Raw genomic sequence first — 20,047 nt, 5'->3', positions numbered from 1 at the left:
CTTGAGCATACCTAGAATGAAAGGGACAAGATATTTCCATCCTTCTAGAATGATCTGTGGACCCCACGCATTCCTGCCTGGCAGCTTGTAGTTATTTGCAACCACAGCCCCCTGCTGGAGGAAGATGGTATTGCTGCGCTGTGGCCTCCCTGGGTCCCATCTTTCTTTCCACCATCTGCTCACCACCTCTCCATCCATTGCTCTGCCTCTCACGCCACTCCTACCCCGCCCCCACTGCACCTCCCATCCAATGCATAGCGAAGAGACTACCTAAGATGGTTTCGGGGAGCCAGGACGTTTGGTCATATGGAAGTTGTAGTCTTAGAAGCTTTGTCGTGTAGGTGGAATCGTGTGTCCTCAGGTTTCCAAGTCTCACACTCCTTGGCTCCTCAGCAGTGAGCCATGACCGAGCTTGTGAATCAGACCTACTGGCTCCATTACCTTCCATACTGTACCAGGAAGGTGGGTAACAGGGTAGAGACTTTGTGACAACTTACTAAGGAGGAGATGGATTCCAGGGTTGTGAGACTTGCCTGGGGTCACCAATCTGCCTTAGCAGGCAGAACCCAGAACCTAGATTTTTCCTTGCTACCCCAAAGGGCCTGCCCTTCACCTAACCCTACTGCCTCAACAGCCCTGGAACCCTCAGGAGACGTGGCACTGTATGCAGGCCTCGTGGTGGCCATCTTTGTGGTGGTAGCGGTTCTCATGGCCGTGGGAGTGATCGTGTACCGGAGAAACTGCCGGGACTTCGACACAGACATCACTGACTCCTCGGCGGCCCTCACTGGTGGTTTCCACCCGGTCAACTTCAAGACTGCAAGGCCCAGTAAGGACCTGGAGAAGCCTTGTGTGGCAGGCATGACTGGGGGACCCCAGAGCATTGTAGCTGTCACCAGAGCTGGGGCACTTCTGCATTTGCCCGAGTTTCCTGTGGCACTCTGCAGTTGAGCCTTCTGTGGCTAGATGTGTGGGTGGGGCAGAGGCCTGAAGGGAACAGAGTGGGCAGGGTCAATGAGAGGAGTGGGAACGGTGGTTCTGACCATCACATCCACTCCTGCAGGCAACCCGCAGCTCCTGCACCCGACTGCCCCTCCAGACCTGACGGCCAGTGCTGGCATCTACCGCGGGCCTGTGTATGCCCTGCAGGACTCTGCCGACAAGATCCCCATGACTAATTCGCCCCTGCTGGATCCCCTGCCCAGCCTCAAGATCAAGGTCTATAACTCCAGCACCCTCGGCTCTGGGTCTGGCCTCGCTGATGGAGCCGACCTGCTGGGTGTCTTACCTCCCGGCACATACCCTGGCGATTTCTCCCGGGACACCCACTTCCTGCACCTGCGCAGTGCCAGCCTTGGTTCCCAGCACCTCCCGGGCCTACCTCGAGACCCCAGCAGCAGCGTCAGCGGCACCTTTGGTTGCCTGGGAGGGAGGCTGAGCATTCCCGGCACAGGTAGACCTCTGGTTCCATTGCTCAGATATAAAGCTTGGCAGATTATACGTAGAGAAGTCTGGTAGAAGGCCTGAGATCAGGACTTCCAGGGCCTCTCTAGGCTGGGAAAAGTCTTGGGTCAACCACTTGGAGGGGTCTCACTTCCATTTAGGTTGGGAGAGTGGCTCTCATCTTTAGTCCCATAGAGTGTCCTGGTTTTAAAGGGCAGCAGGACCAGGATCCCATCTCAACCTGGGAAAGTGGCAGCTGGCAGCTTTTCAGAGTCCTGTCCTGAGCCAGCATGAAGCTAACACTGGAGCCTTCTGACACCCCCCACCCCCACCAAGCAATGTTGGAGGCCCCTGTATTTCTGGGCAGACCAGGCCAAGTGGCCTAGGTGTGTCCCCCCCCCCAAACAAACACCCCCCACTCCTCACCCCCCACCCCCTCATCCCCCCACCCCCACCCCTGTCTAGAGTCTTTCCCTTTCCTAGGTCGGAGCTAGAGCCTATCCGTCCCATCCTTGTCATCTCTACCTCCTCCCCTTCCTGATGGCCTCCCTTCCTCCCTAGGGGTCAGCCTGTTGGTACCAAATGGAGCCATTCCCCAGGGCAAGTTCTATGACTTGTATCTACATATCAACAAGGCCGACAGCACCCTGTGAGTAGACCCAGCAGCCCTGGCCAGCCAGTGCCCCCTCCTGCTCTGCCCACACTGGGCACACATGTTTCCATTTGCTTCTTAGAGCTTGGTCCTAATGCCCAGGGTCCCCCCAGGGAAAGCATGTTCTAAGGGGTAAAACATAGCAACAGCAAGCCCTCCCTGTGTAAAGGGGATTTATAAACAACCGTATTGTGTATGTCCCATTGCTGTAGTGAATGCATGAGAAGAACTTAAGGAGGTGGGGTTTGTTTGGGCTTGCCATGGTGAGAGTCTACCTGTGGTCATAGGAACGTGAAGCATCCATAGGCGAGAGGGGTGAGCACTGGTGTCCGAGGTTCCCCTCGCCTTCTCTTTCTTTTTCAGTCAGTCTGGGTCCCCAGCCCACAAGTTATGCTGTCCACATACAGATTGGGTCTTCCCTCCTACTTAAACCTCTCTGGGAACATCCTCACAGACAGGCATGTCAGGGATGCGTCTCCTTGGTGACCTCACATCCAGTCAAGTTGACAGCAAAGATTAGCAATCACGGCTGCAGAGAAAAAATGACCATCTCAGTTTGAATATGGGCATAGAAGGTGAAGGAAGTAACACACACATACACACACACACACACACACACACACACAAGTGGTTTTATTGTTGAATTTTCAAGATGGAGATCTCACTTTAGTTCTGGCTGTCCTGGAACTCACTCTGTAGACCAGGGCGGCCTTGAGCTCAAACATCCACCTGCCTCTGCCTCCCCAAGTGCTAGGGTTCAAGGCGTGCGCCACTAAGCCCAGCCTCAAATAGTTTTGTTTTGTTTTGTTTTAAAGAAAGAAAAGAAAAAGACAGTGTTCTATAAAGCCTCAGACCTTGAGGCTGTGCGAAGCTTTGGCTGAGACTGGTTTGCTGTGACAGCAAAAACCTAGAACTTCTTTTATGTGGCTTGTGCTATATCTGCCTTCCCATCCCTGTGAGGTCTGGTTCCAGTCTGCAAAGGGCAGAGACTTGCCTTGGCACGGGCCCTGGGTGGACTTGGGGGTTCTGCAAGAGTAGAGTATCCTTCATGAATGATTACTTCTTGCCTTTGTCTCCTACCTCCCTCTGCCCTCTCTCTCAGCCCACTTTCGGAAGGTTCCCAGACAGTATTGAGCCCCTCGGTGACCTGCGGGCCTACAGGCCTCCTCCTGTGCCGCCCTGTCGTCCTCACCGTGCCCCACTGTGCTGAAGTCATCGCGGGAGACTGGATCTTCCAGCTCAAGACCCAGGCCCATCAGGGCCACTGGGAGGTAAGGCGCCGGGTGTGGTGACTGACTCTTAGAACTGCCCCACAATGGATGATCCCAGCCCAGATGACAACATCCTCTTTGTCCCCTGCAGGAGGTGGTGACCCTGGATGAGGAGACCCTGAACACCCCCTGCTACTGCCAGCTGGAGGCTAAGTCCTGCCACATCCTGCTGGACCAGCTGGGTACCTACGTGTTCACGGGCGAGTCCTACTCCCGCTCTGCCATCAAGCGGCTCCAGCTGGCCATCTTTGCTCCAGCCCTCTGCACCTCCCTGGAGTATAGCCTCAGGGTCTACTGTCTGGAGGACACACCTGTAGCACTGAAGGTAGGGACCTGTCAGAACATGGCAGGGCCATCAGCACAGCAAATCAGTTGTTAGAACCCTCCCCGGATGCTCCCTGCCAGGCTTCTGTCTGGCACCAGACTCAATCAGTCGACACTCTTATGCATCAAACATCAGAGCGACACTGGACCCTCAGACAGGAATGGAGGCCATAACTCCTAGCTCTGGGCAGGAGGTAGGAGACAAGCAGGGCAAGTCTTTGAGAAGTCTGAGAGAGCAGTCCTCAGAACTAAGCCCTTGGTGGCAAGTTGTCACTCTGGGTAGAGAAGAGGAAGGGCATTCCAGACCAGCAGAACGACTTTCTGCCAAGATAGGTGTGCAGCTCAGCTCTGTGAGCAGTGTAGGGTGTGTGTATGTGTTTGTATGTGGGGGGTTTGTGTGTGTGTGTGTGTGTGTCTGTCTGTCTGTCTGTCTGTCTGTGTGTGTCTGTGTGTTTTTGTATGTAGGGGGGTTTGTGTGTTTGTGTGTGTGTCTGCCTGTGTCTGTATGTGTTTGTATGTGGGGGGTTTGTGTGTGTGTAACAGGAACATTGAACAAGAGGCAGAGGCCAGTTATGAAACTGGGGGTAAGCCCTAGATAGCAGGCAGTGGCAGTGACCAGGAGATGTGACTGGACCTTGTGGTTGGTTAGTAGGATGGACAGACCAGGAACTGGTGGGATGAGCTAGCAAAGCCAGGGCTTCTAGCAAACACAAAAGAAAGGGCAGTGAAGACCGGAAGTGAGGGAGAGGCAGGAGAGAGGATGGGCAGAGACAGAGGGGACTAATACAGGCCGATGTGGAGCCCAGTGTAGGCACCACCTGTCTGTCATACATGCCTCAAAGCCACCGCCCCTTCCTTCCCCAACCCTGCCCCAGTCCCAGGTCCCTGGTCTCATCCTAGTGTGATGTGTACGATATGGAGTTGGCCCTCTTCTCCACCCTTCCTGCAGTCCTCTGAGAAGCCTCAGGGTTCTTTCTGGTGGACCAGTGTCTCCTCCCCACTCTGAGTTGTGGTCTCTCCTAGTCACTATGTCTCTTGAGTCTCATGTGGCGTTCTCAGGCTGCATGCTGGGGACTGATGCAACCCAGATGAAAAGGCCCCATGGGAGAAGGACATCCCCTGTGGGGACCGTACTACCCTGACATTCCAGGAGGCCTCCAAAAGGGGGGTGGGCACTACTGGGAATTTCTTCCAGCTGGATCTCGTGGCACTGGTGTTGGCCGGTGTTCCATCTTAGCCAGAGTGGTGTGAACATCAACAGGGGAGTTGCCACACTCTGGCCGGATTTTATTCTTTACTTGTTCAAGCCCCATCTATTCCAAGCCCCGTCCATCCAGCCTCTACCTTTTCACTCATTGTGGTAATACATGATACACCTGTGCAGGAAACAGCCTGTGTGTTCATCCAGCTTTTATCCAACTCTTCACTCCAGTCTTTCCTTCAAATATTCTTCTATTCATATACCTGTCATTTGTGTATCTGTTGTTTTATGTTTACCCACACATTCATCCAATGGTCCAACCATCCATCATCCATGTTACAGTAGTTGGCTAATCCGCTTTCATCTCCCCAGTGGGTAGTGAGGAACTCACCCCAGTGTTCTGTATTCTCACATGAAAGACACACACAGCCTTATATTTAATATTTAAACAGCTCAGTGGTTGGGCACCTCCAAACCTCCCAGCGGCTAACCCACTTTCCCTTCTGATATTCCTGAATTACTACCTTCTAAAACCTCTATCCCATCTTGGCCTCCCCAGCCCAGACCTGTAGCCCCCCTGGGCCATGATCCCTGACTCTCACATGTTGGTTGTCTGTCTGTCTTGTACTTCTCACGCCTGATCCTTCTGCTTCCCCAGCATGGCGGTTCTGCTTTCTTTCTCTCCTGTGTCTCTTGCCCACGAATCCTAAAAGTCCCGCCTCTGTCTCACCGCACAATGCTGCCGGCAACTTTATTTACCAATCAAAGCCAACTGGGGACAGGGACCCTCAGCATCCTACATGTAGATGAGCAAATTCCTGTGTAATTTCAGGAACCCAATTAACATAATACAAGCATCAAACCAAATCCACAACACCATCATCCATCCATCCATCCATCCAACCATCATTCAGCCACCCATTCATCATCTTTGTGTGCCCCTATCCTTCCAGCAGACCTCTGTCAGCATCCTAGCTAACCCATCTATACATGTATGTAAGTCTCCTTCCTAGCTCCTGTTACCCATGCATATGTTGTTCTCTTTGTGTATCTGCCTATCCCCCTGTCCACCCATGTATCATCCATACAGTTTATTGTCTGCTTATCTACTTAGCCATCCCATCAGTTCATCTATCTGTCCAGCCACCTGTAAATTCATTCATGAATCCCACCTATCCATCCATCCATCCATCTATCCATCCATCCATCCATCCATCCATCCATCCACTTACCTGTTCATCTGTCTGTCCACTTAATTTATGCCATTGGTCTGTCTGTCTGGCTGGCTGACTGTCTGTCTGTCTATCTATCTATCTATCTATCTATGTATCTATCAATCATCTATCCATCCACCTATCAACACATTTTCCACTCATCCACTGGTGTATCTGCCCAGCCATTCATCTGAAACACCTTCTTAACTAGATCAGACAGGTCTGGCCCCAAACCAGCAACTTGAAGTATAAAAGAACCTTAGACCGAGGGTAACAGGTCTCTCTCTCCACCCACCCACAGGAGGTCCTGGAGCTGGAAAGGACTCTAGGCGGCTACCTGGTGGAGGAGCCCAAGCCTTTGCTCTTTAAGGACAGTTACCACAACCTACGCCTCTCCCTCCATGATATCCCCCATGCCCACTGGAGGAGCAAACTACTGGCCAAGTACCAGGTGAGTACTGGGCCTGGGGAGGGTTTACAGGGGAAACCACTGCTGCGTCCTTTGTAGTGAAGCCCTGCTTCCCAGGTCTCTTGTCCCTGTCCTGTCTCCCCACTTTACCATTTTCCATGTTCCCAGGCCCTCTCTAAGGCTGGGCCAAACCCACTTCTCGCAAGTGCCCAGTCTTACCTGCAACCCTGACCACCTTTCCTTCCTGCAGGAGATTCCCTTCTACCATGTCTGGAATGGCAGCCAGAAAGCCCTGCACTGCACTTTCACCCTGGAGAGGCATAGCCTGGCCTCTACTGAGTTCACCTGTAAGGTCTGCGTGCGGCAGGTGGAAGGCGAAGGCCAGATTTTCCAGCTGCACACAACTCTGGCTGAGGTGAGGGTCAATGATTCCCCCGGGGGGCTGAGGCTCTAACACACAGCATCTCCCATAAAGATCCCTCTCTTTCACCTCCCAAGTTACAGCAGGGACCAGGTCACCTAGAGGGACCAACAGTCACCTACTGAGTACTGTTCACATGACATATATTACCGTAGCAAGGTTTCACGCCCATGGGGAGAGTGTTTTAATGATCCCCATGTGGAAGATGAGACTCCCAAGGGCTGGGGCTGTAGCTCACTTGGTAGTGTAGCGTGTATGTTGCCTTTGTCCCCACCACCAAATAAAACCAGGTGTGGTGCTACATACCTGTAACCCCAGTACTTGGGGTGTAGAGGCAGGAGGATCATATCAGAAGTTCAAGGTTGTCCTCAGCTACATTGTAAATTTGAGACAGCCTGGGCTACAGGACACCCTATCTCAAAAAAACAAAAGGTCTTAGCCAGGGGAGTATCAGTATATTATACATGGCCACCAGGCAAGGATGGATTTAACCTGGTCAAGGTAACCTGTGACTACCAACCACTAAATCCAAACTAAGCTGTAGATAAAGCCCAGACCCCTAAGCTGATCAGTGTAATAAAAGACTCCCCACAGGTTTCGAGCCAACCCTGCCCTAGGCAGGTGACCTGTGCTCACTAGACTGTTCCCCACTATATCAAAGCTGGTCTTTGTGGGCTAGGCTATGGTTGTGACTCCTGTGACTTCCTTATCCCAAGGCTAAGTCAGCATGTGTCCAAGGCTGATCCCAAGCAAGGTCACACCTTACAGGGGACACTGAGAAGTGGGCAGCTAGAAAGAACCCAGAGGAGATGAAGATGAGCATGGAGCCCAGTGCATCATGGGTACTGGGCAAGCACTCTACCAATTAAGCTATAGCTTCAGCCCTCAAGCCCCTACCCAGGCAGGCAGACTGGGTGAGTGTCTGTATAGGGCTGAGGTTATCTCACTCTCGTCCCCGCCTTTCCAGACGCCTGCTGGCTCCCTGGATGCTCTCTGCTCCGCCCCTGGCAGTGCCGTCACCACCCAGTTGGGACCCTATGCCTTCAAGATACCACTGTCCATCCGCCAGAAGATCTGCAACAGCCTCGACGCCCCCAACTCACGGGGCAACGACTGGCGGCTATTGGCACAGAAGCTCTCCATGGACCGGTGAGTCTCCCAAGCTGCAGTCACCCCCATTGCCCCTCATCCTCAAGGTCTGGCACAGGCTAGCTCCCAGCTCGGCTTCCCTCGTGCCATCGTCTGTGACATAGCCACAGCTGGTTTCTGTCTTCATGTCCTCCCTCACAATGTCCCTCTCAGAGAACTGGCCTGCGAGCCAGGTGGGCTTTAAGTGACTGCCACCACTCTCGTTTAAACCCAGCGCTGACACCAGGTGGATGAGTTCACCACCAGCACTGAAAGCCAGATACACGTGGGGGCAGTGTTAAGTGATCACCTAGTAGAAGCAGGTATAAAAGATGGCTTAGTCAGTGAAGGGCTTGCATGAGGACCAGAGTCCTGTCCCCAGAGCCTGTGTGAAAATGCTGTGCATGCTGACACTCAGTGATAATCCCAGCACTGGGGAGACAAAGACAGGAAGCTTCCTGGGATTTGCTAGCCAACCACTCAAGCTGAATGATGAGAAACCTTGTCTCAAATGAGGTGGATGGTATTTCTCAGGATGACACATGAGATTGTCCTCTGAGCTACACACACACACACACACACACAATTTTTAAAAAGACATCTAATTACTATAAATGGGAGGAGCTTACAAAGATGGCCAAAGACTCTACTCCGACCCTCAGTGAAGCTCGTGCAGCAGGATGAGGCCCAGAGTGAAAGTGAATGCCAGAGAAGAACGTGACATGCATGCTCGGAAGGCCTCTCAGGGTCCCCGGCGTCTTCTGGTGATGGTGGTAGTGACTGAGAGGATGTTTTGGGTGAGCTTGGGCTTCGTCAGCTGTATGCGGAGATGTGGGAATCAACCCCTCCTTGCTGTGGAGTTGTATCCAGCAGTTTAAAGGAACCAAGATGGATCTTGGCCCACAGCTTCTGTCCCTGCCCGCTACTGTGCATTAAAGCAAAGCTGACCGCTGTGTCAGGAGGCTATGCTGGAGCAGTCACCTCAGACGTAGACTGGAAGGGAAGGCAAGAGACACCCCAGTGACCCATCTCCTCCCACTGTGCTCCACCTTCCACGGGTCCAGCCCTGGCCAACAATGTATTTAGCATGTGTGTGTATGCAGCACACACTGCACGGAGCATGTGTGAAGGTCAGGGGATAACTTCTTGTCTCTTTGTTCTTCTGCCCTGTGTGTCAGGCTAGCTAGCCCAGGAACTTGCAGGAACTCCCCTGTCTGTGCTCCCCATCTCCCCAAAGTGGAGTGCTCAAGGAATGGTGGGATTATAGGTGTATGGTTTTCATGTTGGCTGCAGGGATTTGAACTCAAGTCTACACGTTTACCCAAAGAACCATCCTGCCAGCCCTCATACAGATTCTGAGTCCCTCTACGGGTTTGTCTGTTGATGAAGGCAGACACTCAGGGTGCAGGGGCTTGCTCGGAGCCCCACCTCTAAGCCCTGCTAGTAGGAGATCAAGAGAGAGATGAGACTTAGTGTGTACCAACTTGCCTAGGGCTGCAAAGCCTACAGCTGGAGAATACAGGATTCAGTTGAATGCTGTGGGACTCAGGAGCCTGCAGTCTTCCCACCACCTGGGTCTTCCCAATTCACGGGCTGGTCACCTCAGGGGCGCCAACATTTGTTTCTCTCCGACAGGTACCTGAACTACTTCGCCACCAAAGCTAGTCCCACGGGCGTAATCTTAGACCTCTGGGAAGCTCGGCAGCAGGATGACGGGGACCTCAACAGCCTGGCCAGTGCCTTGGAGGAGATGGGCAAGAGTGAGATGCTGGTAGCCATGGCCACTGATGGTGATTGCTGAGTGCCTGTGACCACAGGCCTGTGGGGACCAGTAGGAAACGGTGCAAGGAGCTCTGGCAGCCTCTCCACGGGGATGTCCAGCCTCCACCATCCCTGGCTCACAGCTGGAATGGTCCCTCACCCCCCTCCCCGCTACAACCCTCAGACCACCACCAGCCTTAGAAAGTCTCTGTGCTCTACTGCTGGGAGGCCAGGACCCTCTGCCCCACCATTTTCCCAGCTTGCTCTGGGGTGGGCTGAGGTCTCTGGGGCAGCTGAAGCCCAGAGGTTTTCCCAACACACCACCCTCCACCACCCTCAGCCCTGTGACTTTGGGGGCCCACAGTTTTCAATTCTGTGTTTATATGGTCCTCGGCTAGGAACTGCTCTCCTGTCCCTGGCACTCTTTGAAAGGTCGAGTTCAGTTCAGGCAAACTGCTTTCTCCTGTCCACAAGCAGAATAGAGAGCAGAGAGGAGAGAGAGAGAGAGAGAGAGAGAGAGAGAGAGAGAGAGAGAGAGAGAGAGAGAGAGAGAGAGAGAGAGAGAGAGAGCACACGCCTCGGAGGTCAGTGAGACTCAGGCAGTGAGAGCACAAAAACAGTAAGGGCAAAGAAAGACCCAGTTTCTTAGGGAACGCAAATGATTTATTATCCAGATACTTGGATAGGTCCTTTTAAAGAAAAAACAAACAAACAAGCAAAAAAAAAAAGTAAGAAAAGAAAAAAAAAAAGAAAACTTTTATCCTTGACTGTGGCTAAGAGTGGCTATGCTTGTGATTGGGGCTGTAGGCGAGTGCACTTGTGGCACATGTGTGCATGAGTGTGTGCGTACATGGGTGTGGTCAGTAAGACACTGCATGGGGGAATGCTTTGCTATGGCAAGGCCTCAGTTTCCCTAGCTGCGCAGGGAGCCAAGACAGGGTTTTCACTATGGCACTGAGTTCTAAACTCACAAGCAGAAGCTGGGGCCTGGCGGTCCAACCACTCTCGAGCCCCCAGCAGATGCCCTTCTGTGGCCTCCTCTGGTTTCTGATGGAGGCCCAGGCCAGCTGTCATCCAGGGAGGCTGTTCAGGTCTGTTTTACTCTGGTGGTTCCTGGTCTCATGATGGCCAAGGGTGAGGCTCTTACTGAGAGGGAGTGGCTACTCCAGGGACGGTTCTCTCCCGGGTTGGGTGGCTTTGGGTCTAGGCTAGCACTAGCCAGTCCGCGCACCCCTGTCCACTAGCCCTCAGTTTACCCACTGATCTTCCTTCTGGAGTCAGGAGATATGAAGGTAACTTTTCTAAGTAGACAGTTGTACCCATTCTTGGCCACCACCCATTCTGGGATGTTCTACAGGGCCACCAGGGGAAGGGATGAATGCTTGTCCCTTCAGCCCATGGGCAGTGAGGGAGACCAGGACCTCACTGTAGACGTAGAGTTCCTATTGAAGGGCACTCACGTCCCTGGACTGCCATTGAGACCTGCAGGTCCTGAGCTTTGAAAGTTGGGGCATCCATGGGGAGGCAGGTTCATGGCCTTAGACCCAGCAAGCGTGTATGCCCTGGATTTTCTGCAGTGGCTCCTGAAGTGGAACTCTGAGACTGAGACCAAGGTGCCCCTGGCATCTAGGTGATTAGTACCTCATAGAGTAGTCCTCAGCTCCTCCTGCCAAAGATGCCCGTCCCTGTGGGCATACTCTTCTGGTCACTGTTAGCCCGTACATAGAAGGTGGAAGCCCGGGAGCCAAGTTGCAGCTGTGCTGTGTGACTTCAGGCACATAACTGCTTTCTCTGGGCTTAAGTGTCCTTTTATCCCGGGATGCTCCATGAGGCCCCCCGGGTTCCCACACTTGTCTGGGAATCGAGTAGAGACAAGTTGATTGTGGCCTGCATGCTCTCTCCTTTGCCCGTCCTCGGAAACCTGCCTGGCTGGGCCCTAATGGGCTCACTTAGTGAGCGAGTCCCAGTTTACAGTCCAACTCTCAGAAGGTGCTCAGCATCTGGGGCACGGAGGCTGGAGCTGGAGCCTGGGGTGAGGCTTGAACCGGACAGTTTGGTAACAACAGCCCAGCCAACTCTGGGCTGAGCCAGGCGGGGCTGTTGGGTTGGGTTTCCTGCCTCCAATGAGATAGACCTCCCCTTCCCATTCCTGACCAGCTTGGTGTTGCCGGGTCCTGCAGGGTATTTCTGTGTCATCTTTGTGTGTGTGTGTGTGTGTGTGTGTGTGTGTGTGTGTGTGTGTGTGGCGCCTATGTGCGTGCATGCCTGTGCTTTTCAACTTCGGCACATCAGGGCACCCCTCCCAGAATGCACACACCTGTCCTCACATGTGGACATGACCTCTGTGCCCAGTGGAGGTGGACATGCCTGTTTGCTGTCCCCGAGTCACAGTCAGCCGGTGTATCTCCTATGTGCCTCTCCTGCCCTTTCTCAATGGGGCCCAGGCTTCTGAGCTCTGACCAGACACCTCCTGAGGGACAGGGACCCTCCTCGTCCCTGGATCTTCCAGGGTTCTCTGGTCCCCATCTTGAGGATCCCAGGCATCTGAGTCACCACCTTCCTCCCACCCTCAGAGGTCAGGTGGGCGGGAGCTTGGATGCCGGGGAGTGAACCTGGCTGTGTGTCTGTGGGTTCTGATATGCTGGGGATGGTCCCAGCCCCGCCCGCTCATTCTGTAAACAACTTGTAAATAACCTTTAGCATTCCTCTTGTAACGAGATTAATTTTTATGAAATAAATTATATTTCCTAGTCTAATAAAAAAAAAAAAATCCAGGTCCTGGTCTGCTGTCTTCTCAGAAGTGTCGTTTAATAGCAGCTGGGAGTGTCCTGTTCTTTCTGGATTTCCACAGCAGTTCAGAGCTCCAGCCCTTGATCCAGCTCAACAGCCCCATCCCACAGAAGGGGAAACGGGCTTTCTGACAGTTGCACAGCAAGTTAGGGCCCCTGGATCTCACCTTGTTCACCAGCCAGGGCTTAAGGCACAGAGCAGAGGAGGATGGGTGCGGGGAGGGGAGATAAAGGAGTAAGACAGGCACCCATTGGCCCATTCAGTAGGATGTGCCCCAACTGAGGCTGAGTGGCCAGTTGGATGCTGTGCAGGCAGGAGGAGAGTGAGGACATTGGGAGTGTGTGGTTGGGTACCAGGGTGTGGCCAAGCTTACACCATCTCGGAGAGTGGCAGCATTCCCACACAGATGACAGACAGCCCTGTGTGCTCTGTAAGAGTCTCCCTGCAGGTGGTGCCTACTAATGAAATCGACAGACCTGTGTCAGTTTTCCTGCCAGTGGTCAAATCAGCAGGCAGAGGGGTGCAAATTTTAGTTTTCATGACTGATAGTTACCTCTGCTTAAGCCTGTGGACCATGTGAATTGCATCCGGTTGGCAGCTCCCAGCCCCCGTGGCCTCTAGTCCCTTGAGTTTGGAGTGAGAGCCCTTGACCTGGTTGTAAAGAATCGTGATGCCCACCACACACTGAAGGATCCGGAAAGTCCTGTGGTGAGACTCTGGTCTTACATTAACACCGGGTACTCCACCAGACTTCTGTCTGCTAAGCTTCAAGTGTGAAGTTTCTGTGGGCCTTACCAGCTCTGGCTCCTGGAGCCTGTGGCTGGCTCTAGGGCCATTTCAAAGTGGAGAGCAAGCCAGGCAGGTCTGGAGTGAGAAATTATCAAGATAAAGGGAAGTCGGGAGAATCAGGGCACATGTTGTATGCACACTTGTGTACACACCACACACACACCTGGTCTTTATTTACTACCTGGGCAGCCACGACCTGTGATAACCACATTCAGCAAATTCCTAGGTTCAGGACATTGCCAGGGTGAAGGTCTTTGGTCTGAAAATTCAAGAGGGATTTATTGATTGGTCAGGTGGGTGGAAACATCCTGGGGTATGAGAAATGAGGCAGGCTCGACTGAGCTGGGCAACTCAAAATTTATAAAGTGAAATTTATAGGTGGGACACGGAGGGCAGGGAAGAACAGAAAGAAAGTGTCCCTGCCTAGAGAGTGGTTATCTTTGAGTTAGTGGGGTAGAGGACAGGTGGTCCTGGACACAAGAATTGTGAAGCCCAGTGGCTGGCAGCGTGAGAAAACAGGGAGGACAGGCTAAATTATAAAGGACACGGGTCTCCCAAGCCACCGTTAACTCTAGGTCACAAAAGCCAGCCTCAGAACTTTGTATCTAGACTAAGGTTAAGGCCGTTTCCACCCGGGCCTCTGAGTCGTGGGAGCTAGAGAGGCAGCTGTAGCACTTCCGGGGGATGATTGGCAGCTGGTCTTTGTTGCCCTCCTCCCAGCAGCAGATCTCCACGTTGGCAAAACTGTACAAATGTTCATCTCTAGGGTCCCTCCCACCGAGCCACTGCGGAAGAGGGCCTTAAGGGACCTTGTCCTGAAGAATAGGGTTCTCAGGACCCTCTGGAACACTTGGCCCTGGGTACCATGGCTAAGCCACATTTTGGCCAACGGGCCACAGGCACAATAAGAAACTTAACCACCAGATGGCGCCCTAAACCCGATGCAGTTAGAACCAGAAAGGCTCTGGCTTCCTAGCGCGCCAGAGTCCCTGATGTTCCTGACTGCCGCCCAGGGAGCCTGGACTGCTTTTCTCCAGGCAGCTCAGGCGCGCCCTCCTCGGGTCTGAAATGGGAATGGCAACGAGACTCAGCTGATTGACAGAAATCACCATTAGAAGCAAACGGTGATAAATCAATAATCCATAAAATGAAAAGAAAAACCAACTAAGAATTCCAGAGCCTTCTTTTTAAAGTATGTTATTATTAGTGTATGTGAGAAAGCACACACGTGCCACAGTGTGGAGGTCAGAGGATGACTCTGGAGCTGGTTCTCTTCATTGGTCCTGTCTTAGGGTTTTACTGCAGTGAACAGACACCATGACCAAGGCAACTTTTAAAATTATTTTCTTAAGATTTATTTTATTTATATAAGTACACTGTAGCTGTCTTCAGACACACCAGAAGAGTGCATTGGATCCCATTACAGATAATTGTTAGCCACCATGTGGTTACTGGTTCAGGACCTCTGGGAGAGCAGTCAGTGCTCTTAACCACTGAGCCATCTCTCCAGCCCCAAGGCCACTCTTTTTTTTTTTTTTTTAAAGGTTTATTTATTTATTTATTTATTATATGTAAGTACACTGTAGCTGTCTTCAGGCACCCCAGAAGAAGGCATCAGATTTTATTACAGATGGTTGTGAGCCACCATGTGGTTGCTGGGATTTGAACTCAGGACCTCCAGAAGAGCAGTCAGTGCTCTTAACCACTGAGCCACCTCACCAGCCCCCAAGGCAACTCTTATAAGGACAACATTTCATTGGAGCTGGCTTACAGGTTCAGAGGTTCAGTCCATTATCAAGGCGGGAACATGGTAGTGTTCAGGCAGGCATGATGCAGGAGGAACTGAGAGTTCTACATTTTCATCTGAAGGCTGCTAGCAGAATACTGACTTCCAGGCAGCTAGGGTGAGGGTTTTAAAGCCCACACCCACAGTGACACACCTCCAACAGGGCCATGTCTCCTAATAACGCCACTTCCTGGGCTGAACACATACAAACCATTACACACCTCTTACGTAGGCTCCTGAACCCTTACCCACTGAGTTATCTGGTGACCCCAGAAGCTGTCCTTCTAAAGGCTGACAGACTGACCTGGATAGAAATAGAAATGACTGCAGGTGGGGTTGAGCACAGGGTGGGTGCACCTGGACAGAAATAACAGTGGTTTGTGGCAATGAGGAAGGAAGAAAGTTCTCAAATACTGTAGATTAAACTATAGTAGCGCAGGAACATGAGACCTGGCAGGGGCTGCGGCACTGGAGTGTCTTGGAATCTCTATGACATAGTCTCACCACCTTCTTCGATTTCCTTCCAAAATGACCTGGACACTCCTTTTATGAAATATAATGTGGCGGTGGGCAGGGATAAAAGAGTATACGGTGGGCCCATGCGAGGGTGTCTCCTTGAGAAACTACACTATGTGACAGACCTGGTATAAGAGAGGTTTTGTTTGGGGGAAGGGAGGGGAGGACCTGGAGAAGGGGTAGGGGCAGATAGGTGGGAGCAGAGCTGCAGAGCCATGAGGGTGGGGGTGGGGTGGGGGACAGAGAATGACAGAAAGGCCAGACAGGAAAACAAGACAGAGAGAGAGAGAGAGAGAGAGAGAGAGAGAAAGCGCTGGGGTGACATGCAGTCTTTTTATATGCCAGGCCACCTGCACTTGGTGGGCAACAGGTGAACACAAGATGATGTAAGCTGTTGCTAGGTCCCTGGGAGGAGCCTAGCAGAATCTCCTAGAAGCTAACAACTCCCCTATCTAGAGATGAAGCCGAGCCAGGTGTGGTGGTGTACAACCCTAATCCCAGCACAGGAGGATCTAGAGTTCAAGGTCATCCTTGGCTAAGTAGTGAGCTGGAGGTCAGCCCTGTGAGGATCCACCTTGGATAATTCCTGGGTCACAAAAACGATGACCGCCCTCAAAGACTGGTGGTTAGCTATGGGCCCCATGTGTGTGATGCTTGGTCCCCTGGGGAGCGGCACTATTAGGAGGTGTGGCCTTGTTGGAGGAAGTGCGTCACTGTGGGGGTGGACTCGAGGGCTCCTATGTTCAAGTTACACCCAGTGCAGAATACAATTCTCTTCTGCTTCCTTTGGATCAAGATGTAGAACTCTCGGCTCCTCCAGCACCAGGTCTGCCCGTGCACTGCCATGTTTTCTGCTATGATGATAATGGACTGAACCTCCGAACCTGTAAGCCAGCCTCAATTAAATGTTGTCCTTTAAAAGAGTTGCCTCGGTCACAGTGTCGCTTCACAGCAGTAAGACCCTAAGACAGAGACCATCACCATGCAACAAAGCCTAAAAAGTCACAGTAAGAAGCTGCTTATACTGTGGCCAGGGACTCCAACTCAGGTCCCAGCAACAGCCAGCACCACCAGTCAGACACACAAACGGGTGATGAAGGGAATTGGAGACTCAGTCTTTGAACCTTCCTGGAGATGTCGCAGAAACCACAGGGCAGAGACAATTGTGCTCGCTGCACACTGCCCGTGGTTTAGTAAACACTTTGCACTGTGGTGTGTAAAGGGAATTCATTTTAAGCTATAGTGAGCAGAAGAGAAGACCTTCTTTGGCACAAGCATTGCTCAGTTGTGTGATGGTTAATATTGAGTCTCATCTTGACAGAAGAGACAAGCCCGTGCGCTATTTGTGAAGGGTCACCTAGAAGCATTACCGAAGCGGGAAGACCAGAGGTATGGTCACATAGGTTGGGATCCCTGACTGGGTAGCATTCATTCCACTCTGCCCCTGATCAGACATGCCATGTGACAAGCTGCCGCACACTTTTCCTGCCAGGCCTTCCCCGCCATGACGGAGGACTGGGAGCCACCAAACTGGGAGCCAAGAAAAGCCCTCCGTTAAGTTCCTTTGTCCATAGCTTATCACAGCAGTAAGAACGGTAAGTACGGCGGGCTTCTTGGCCGGAATGTGTGTGGTGTGCTTGTGACCATGTGCAGTCATTCGCAAACACCACGTGAGGTTTGCATTCAGATCTCTATGTGGATTATAATCCCATAGGAAGCTGGAACATGAGAGATCAGAAGGAAAATGAATGTATGAATGAATGAATGAAGACAGTGGGGTAGAGAGTGTGAGAAAGGCAAGGGTCAGTGGATCCAGGAGGCTCCTGAGCAGGAAAGGGAGGTCGGTTCTGGAGCCGGGTAGGGAGTATCAGCGGGAGGAGCAGGAGAGAGGGGACCAAGTTAAGAAGGCAGCAGCAGCATTGTAAATGCGGAATTGAGGTAGGGGGTACAGGGAAGGGTGAACAGCCCTAGTTGGTGATGTTGATCTTTTCTGTGAGGACAGGAGGACAGACCATGCCGGTGGGGTGTGGCCCTGGGGTTTGAAGCAGGTCAAAGAGACGCTGAGCTGAGCAGGGAATTCTGGGAAGCCCTGCCTTGGGTTGGTGGTCATGGATTCGAGTAGACCCACCTGCCTGCTAGTGACTCTCAAGACACACTCATAAACTGAGTCAAAGTGAGCCGCTCAGGGCACCGGAAAACAGAGATATGAGTGTTTAGGGTGTTACTAAGACCTTGGGCTCTAAGCAGACAAAGGGTGAAGGTAAAGGGGTGTCCCCACTCGTGGAGCAGGGACAGAGGGCTAAAGGGCCGGAGTCTCCTAAAGATCATAACTTTCCGAGGGAGCTGATGAGCCAGCACATGTCAAGGAGAGATGACTGGAGTCAGCTGGGGAAAGGACTTGGATTAGAACTGGTTATTGTAGGAATCATAGAAGTACAAGTGCCTTGGAGGCCCTGGAACCCCGAAGAAAATCCGACTGGTGAGCCTAAAACAGGAGCGCTGCAGTGGCAGAAAATGACCTCAAGGTGGCAGCATCTACCGGTAAACCCTGGAGACCGCCAAAGGCGGACTCCAAAGAAGATCCCTCAGTGGAAAGGGGAGACTGAGGAGGCTGGCGGACTACCTAGGAAGACTCTGTCCTTTTTATTTTGTTTTTTTTTTGGGGGGGAGGGGCAAGAAAAGTACCAACCAATTTTTTTTAAATGTATACACAATTTCTTTTGTGAATTTAAATTTTAAATAATGTTAATTAATTTTAAAGAATATAAAATGTATTTTAATCATATTCACCCCAACTATCCCCCACCTTCACTTCAACTCCCTGTCAACTCAACTTGCTGTGCTTTCCTGGTTCTCTCTCTCTCTCTCTCTCTCTCTCTCTCTCTCTCTCTCTCTCTCTCTCTCCCCATGGAGTCAATTTGTATTGTCTAAATTATCTTGGGTGTGGTTCCTGCCCTGGACAGTGACTCCCCCTCCCCGGCAGCTATCAAATGCCAATTACCCTTCTGGTAGGGGTGAAACTTCCTGCCCATTTCCCCACCTCCATGCTGGGATTTTGTCTGGCTTAAGTTTGCATGAGCTTTATGCATGTGTCTTAGTTAGGGTTTTATTCCTGTGAAGAGACACCATGACCAAGGCAACTCATAAAAGCAAGCATTTGACTGGGGCTGCCTTACAGATTCAGAGGTTTAGTCCATTATCATCATAGCAGGAAGCATGGCATCATGGGAGCAGACATGGTGTCTGGAGGAGACGAGAGTTCTACACCTTTTTTTTTTTTAAAGATTTATTTATTATATATGGGTACATTGTCTTCAGACACACCAGAAGAGAGCATCAGATCTCATTACAGATGGTTGTGAGCCACCATGTGGTTGGCTGGGATTTGAACTCAGGATCTCTGGAAGTGCAGTCAGTGTTCCTAACCACTGAGCCATCTCTCCAACCCGAGAGTTCTACACTCTTGATCCAGGAGGAGACTAGACGTGATTCACACTGGGCATAACTTGAGCATTTAAGATCTCCACACAGTGACACACCTCCTAATAGTGCCACTATGGCCAAGCATCCAAACACAGGATTCTATGGGGGCCACACCAGTTCAAACCACCACACTGTGCTATCACAACCTTTGTGGGTTCATATATGCAACATCCCTGTTGTGCCTCAAAACACTGTGTCCTTGTCACACTTACCACCTTTGGCTTTTATCATGTTCCCACACTCTGCTGGTGATCCCTGAGTCTCAGAGGGAAGGGTGTTCTATAGACACCCCATTTAGGACTGAGCACACCACAGTCTCACTCTCTACATAGGCCGGTTGTGGGGAAAGACCATGTGGTTAAAAAAAAAAAAAAAAGACTCTAGGTATAATGAAAGCTGTTTATTGTCAACCAGACAGAAGTTAGAAGCACAGCAAATAGGCCTCCAGCCATGTCTGTGATCCATTATTTAAACTACACTAATTGAAGTGGGGGTGGGTGTTTCCAGCCCACTATGAGTGGCATCATTCCCTACCCAGGGAAACCTTGACCTATATAAAGATGAAGAAAGCTAGCTGAGCAATGCATGCACACAAGCACTGCTCTCTGCTGACTTCGGGTGTAATGCAACCTCCTGCTTCTGCCTCGTGCTGCCTTGGTTTCCCTGTCAAGATGGACAAGAAGAGGAACTGTGGCCTGAACCCTTTCTCCCTTAAAGTGCTTTTGTCCATGGTGTTTGATCACAGGAACAGAAAAGTAAACATCTGTCAAGGGCAGAAAAAGAAGAGCTTGTAGACCTACAGTCTTGGAAGATGAAAACCCAAATACTTTTTATGGGCCAGCTCAACCTAAATTCCCCA

The 20,047-nt window shown here is 51.7% G+C and overlaps 1 protein-coding gene across 2 annotated transcripts in view; it reads left to right on the top strand.

Moving 5' to 3' along the window:
* Unc5b (unc-5 netrin receptor B) overlaps nt 1-10,518 on the top strand; it is a 64,914-nt gene extending 54,396 nt beyond the window's left edge. Inside the window, exons 9-17 of one of the 2 annotated variants that reach the window (XM_034524449.2) lie at nt 635-829; nt 1,064-1,453; nt 2,005-2,092; nt 3,198-3,366; nt 3,458-3,691; nt 6,407-6,556; nt 6,765-6,929; nt 7,903-8,084; nt 9,699-10,518. In XM_034524449.2, the coding sequence (XP_034380340.1) occupies nt 635-829; nt 1,064-1,453; nt 2,005-2,092; nt 3,198-3,366; nt 3,458-3,691; nt 6,407-6,556; nt 6,765-6,929; nt 7,903-8,084; nt 9,699-9,864 (1,739 nt within the window). In that variant the 3' untranslated portion in view covers nt 9,865-10,518. The remainder of the gene's footprint in view (nt 1-634; nt 830-1,063; nt 1,454-2,004; nt 2,093-3,197; nt 3,367-3,457; nt 3,692-6,406; nt 6,557-6,764; nt 6,930-7,902; nt 8,085-9,698) is intronic. The other variant, XM_034524451.2, reaches the window with a different exon arrangement.
* The last annotated feature ends 9,529 nt before the right edge of the window (nt 10,519-20,047 follow it).

This window comes from Arvicanthis niloticus, chromosome 20 (genome assembly GCF_011762505.2).
Source record: "Arvicanthis niloticus isolate mArvNil1 chromosome 20, mArvNil1.pat.X, whole genome shotgun sequence".
Taxonomy (NCBI): domain Eukaryota; kingdom Metazoa; phylum Chordata; class Mammalia; order Rodentia; family Muridae; genus Arvicanthis; species Arvicanthis niloticus.
Note: the sequence above shows the minus strand (reverse complement) of the source record. Positions and strands in the feature narration are given on the sequence as shown.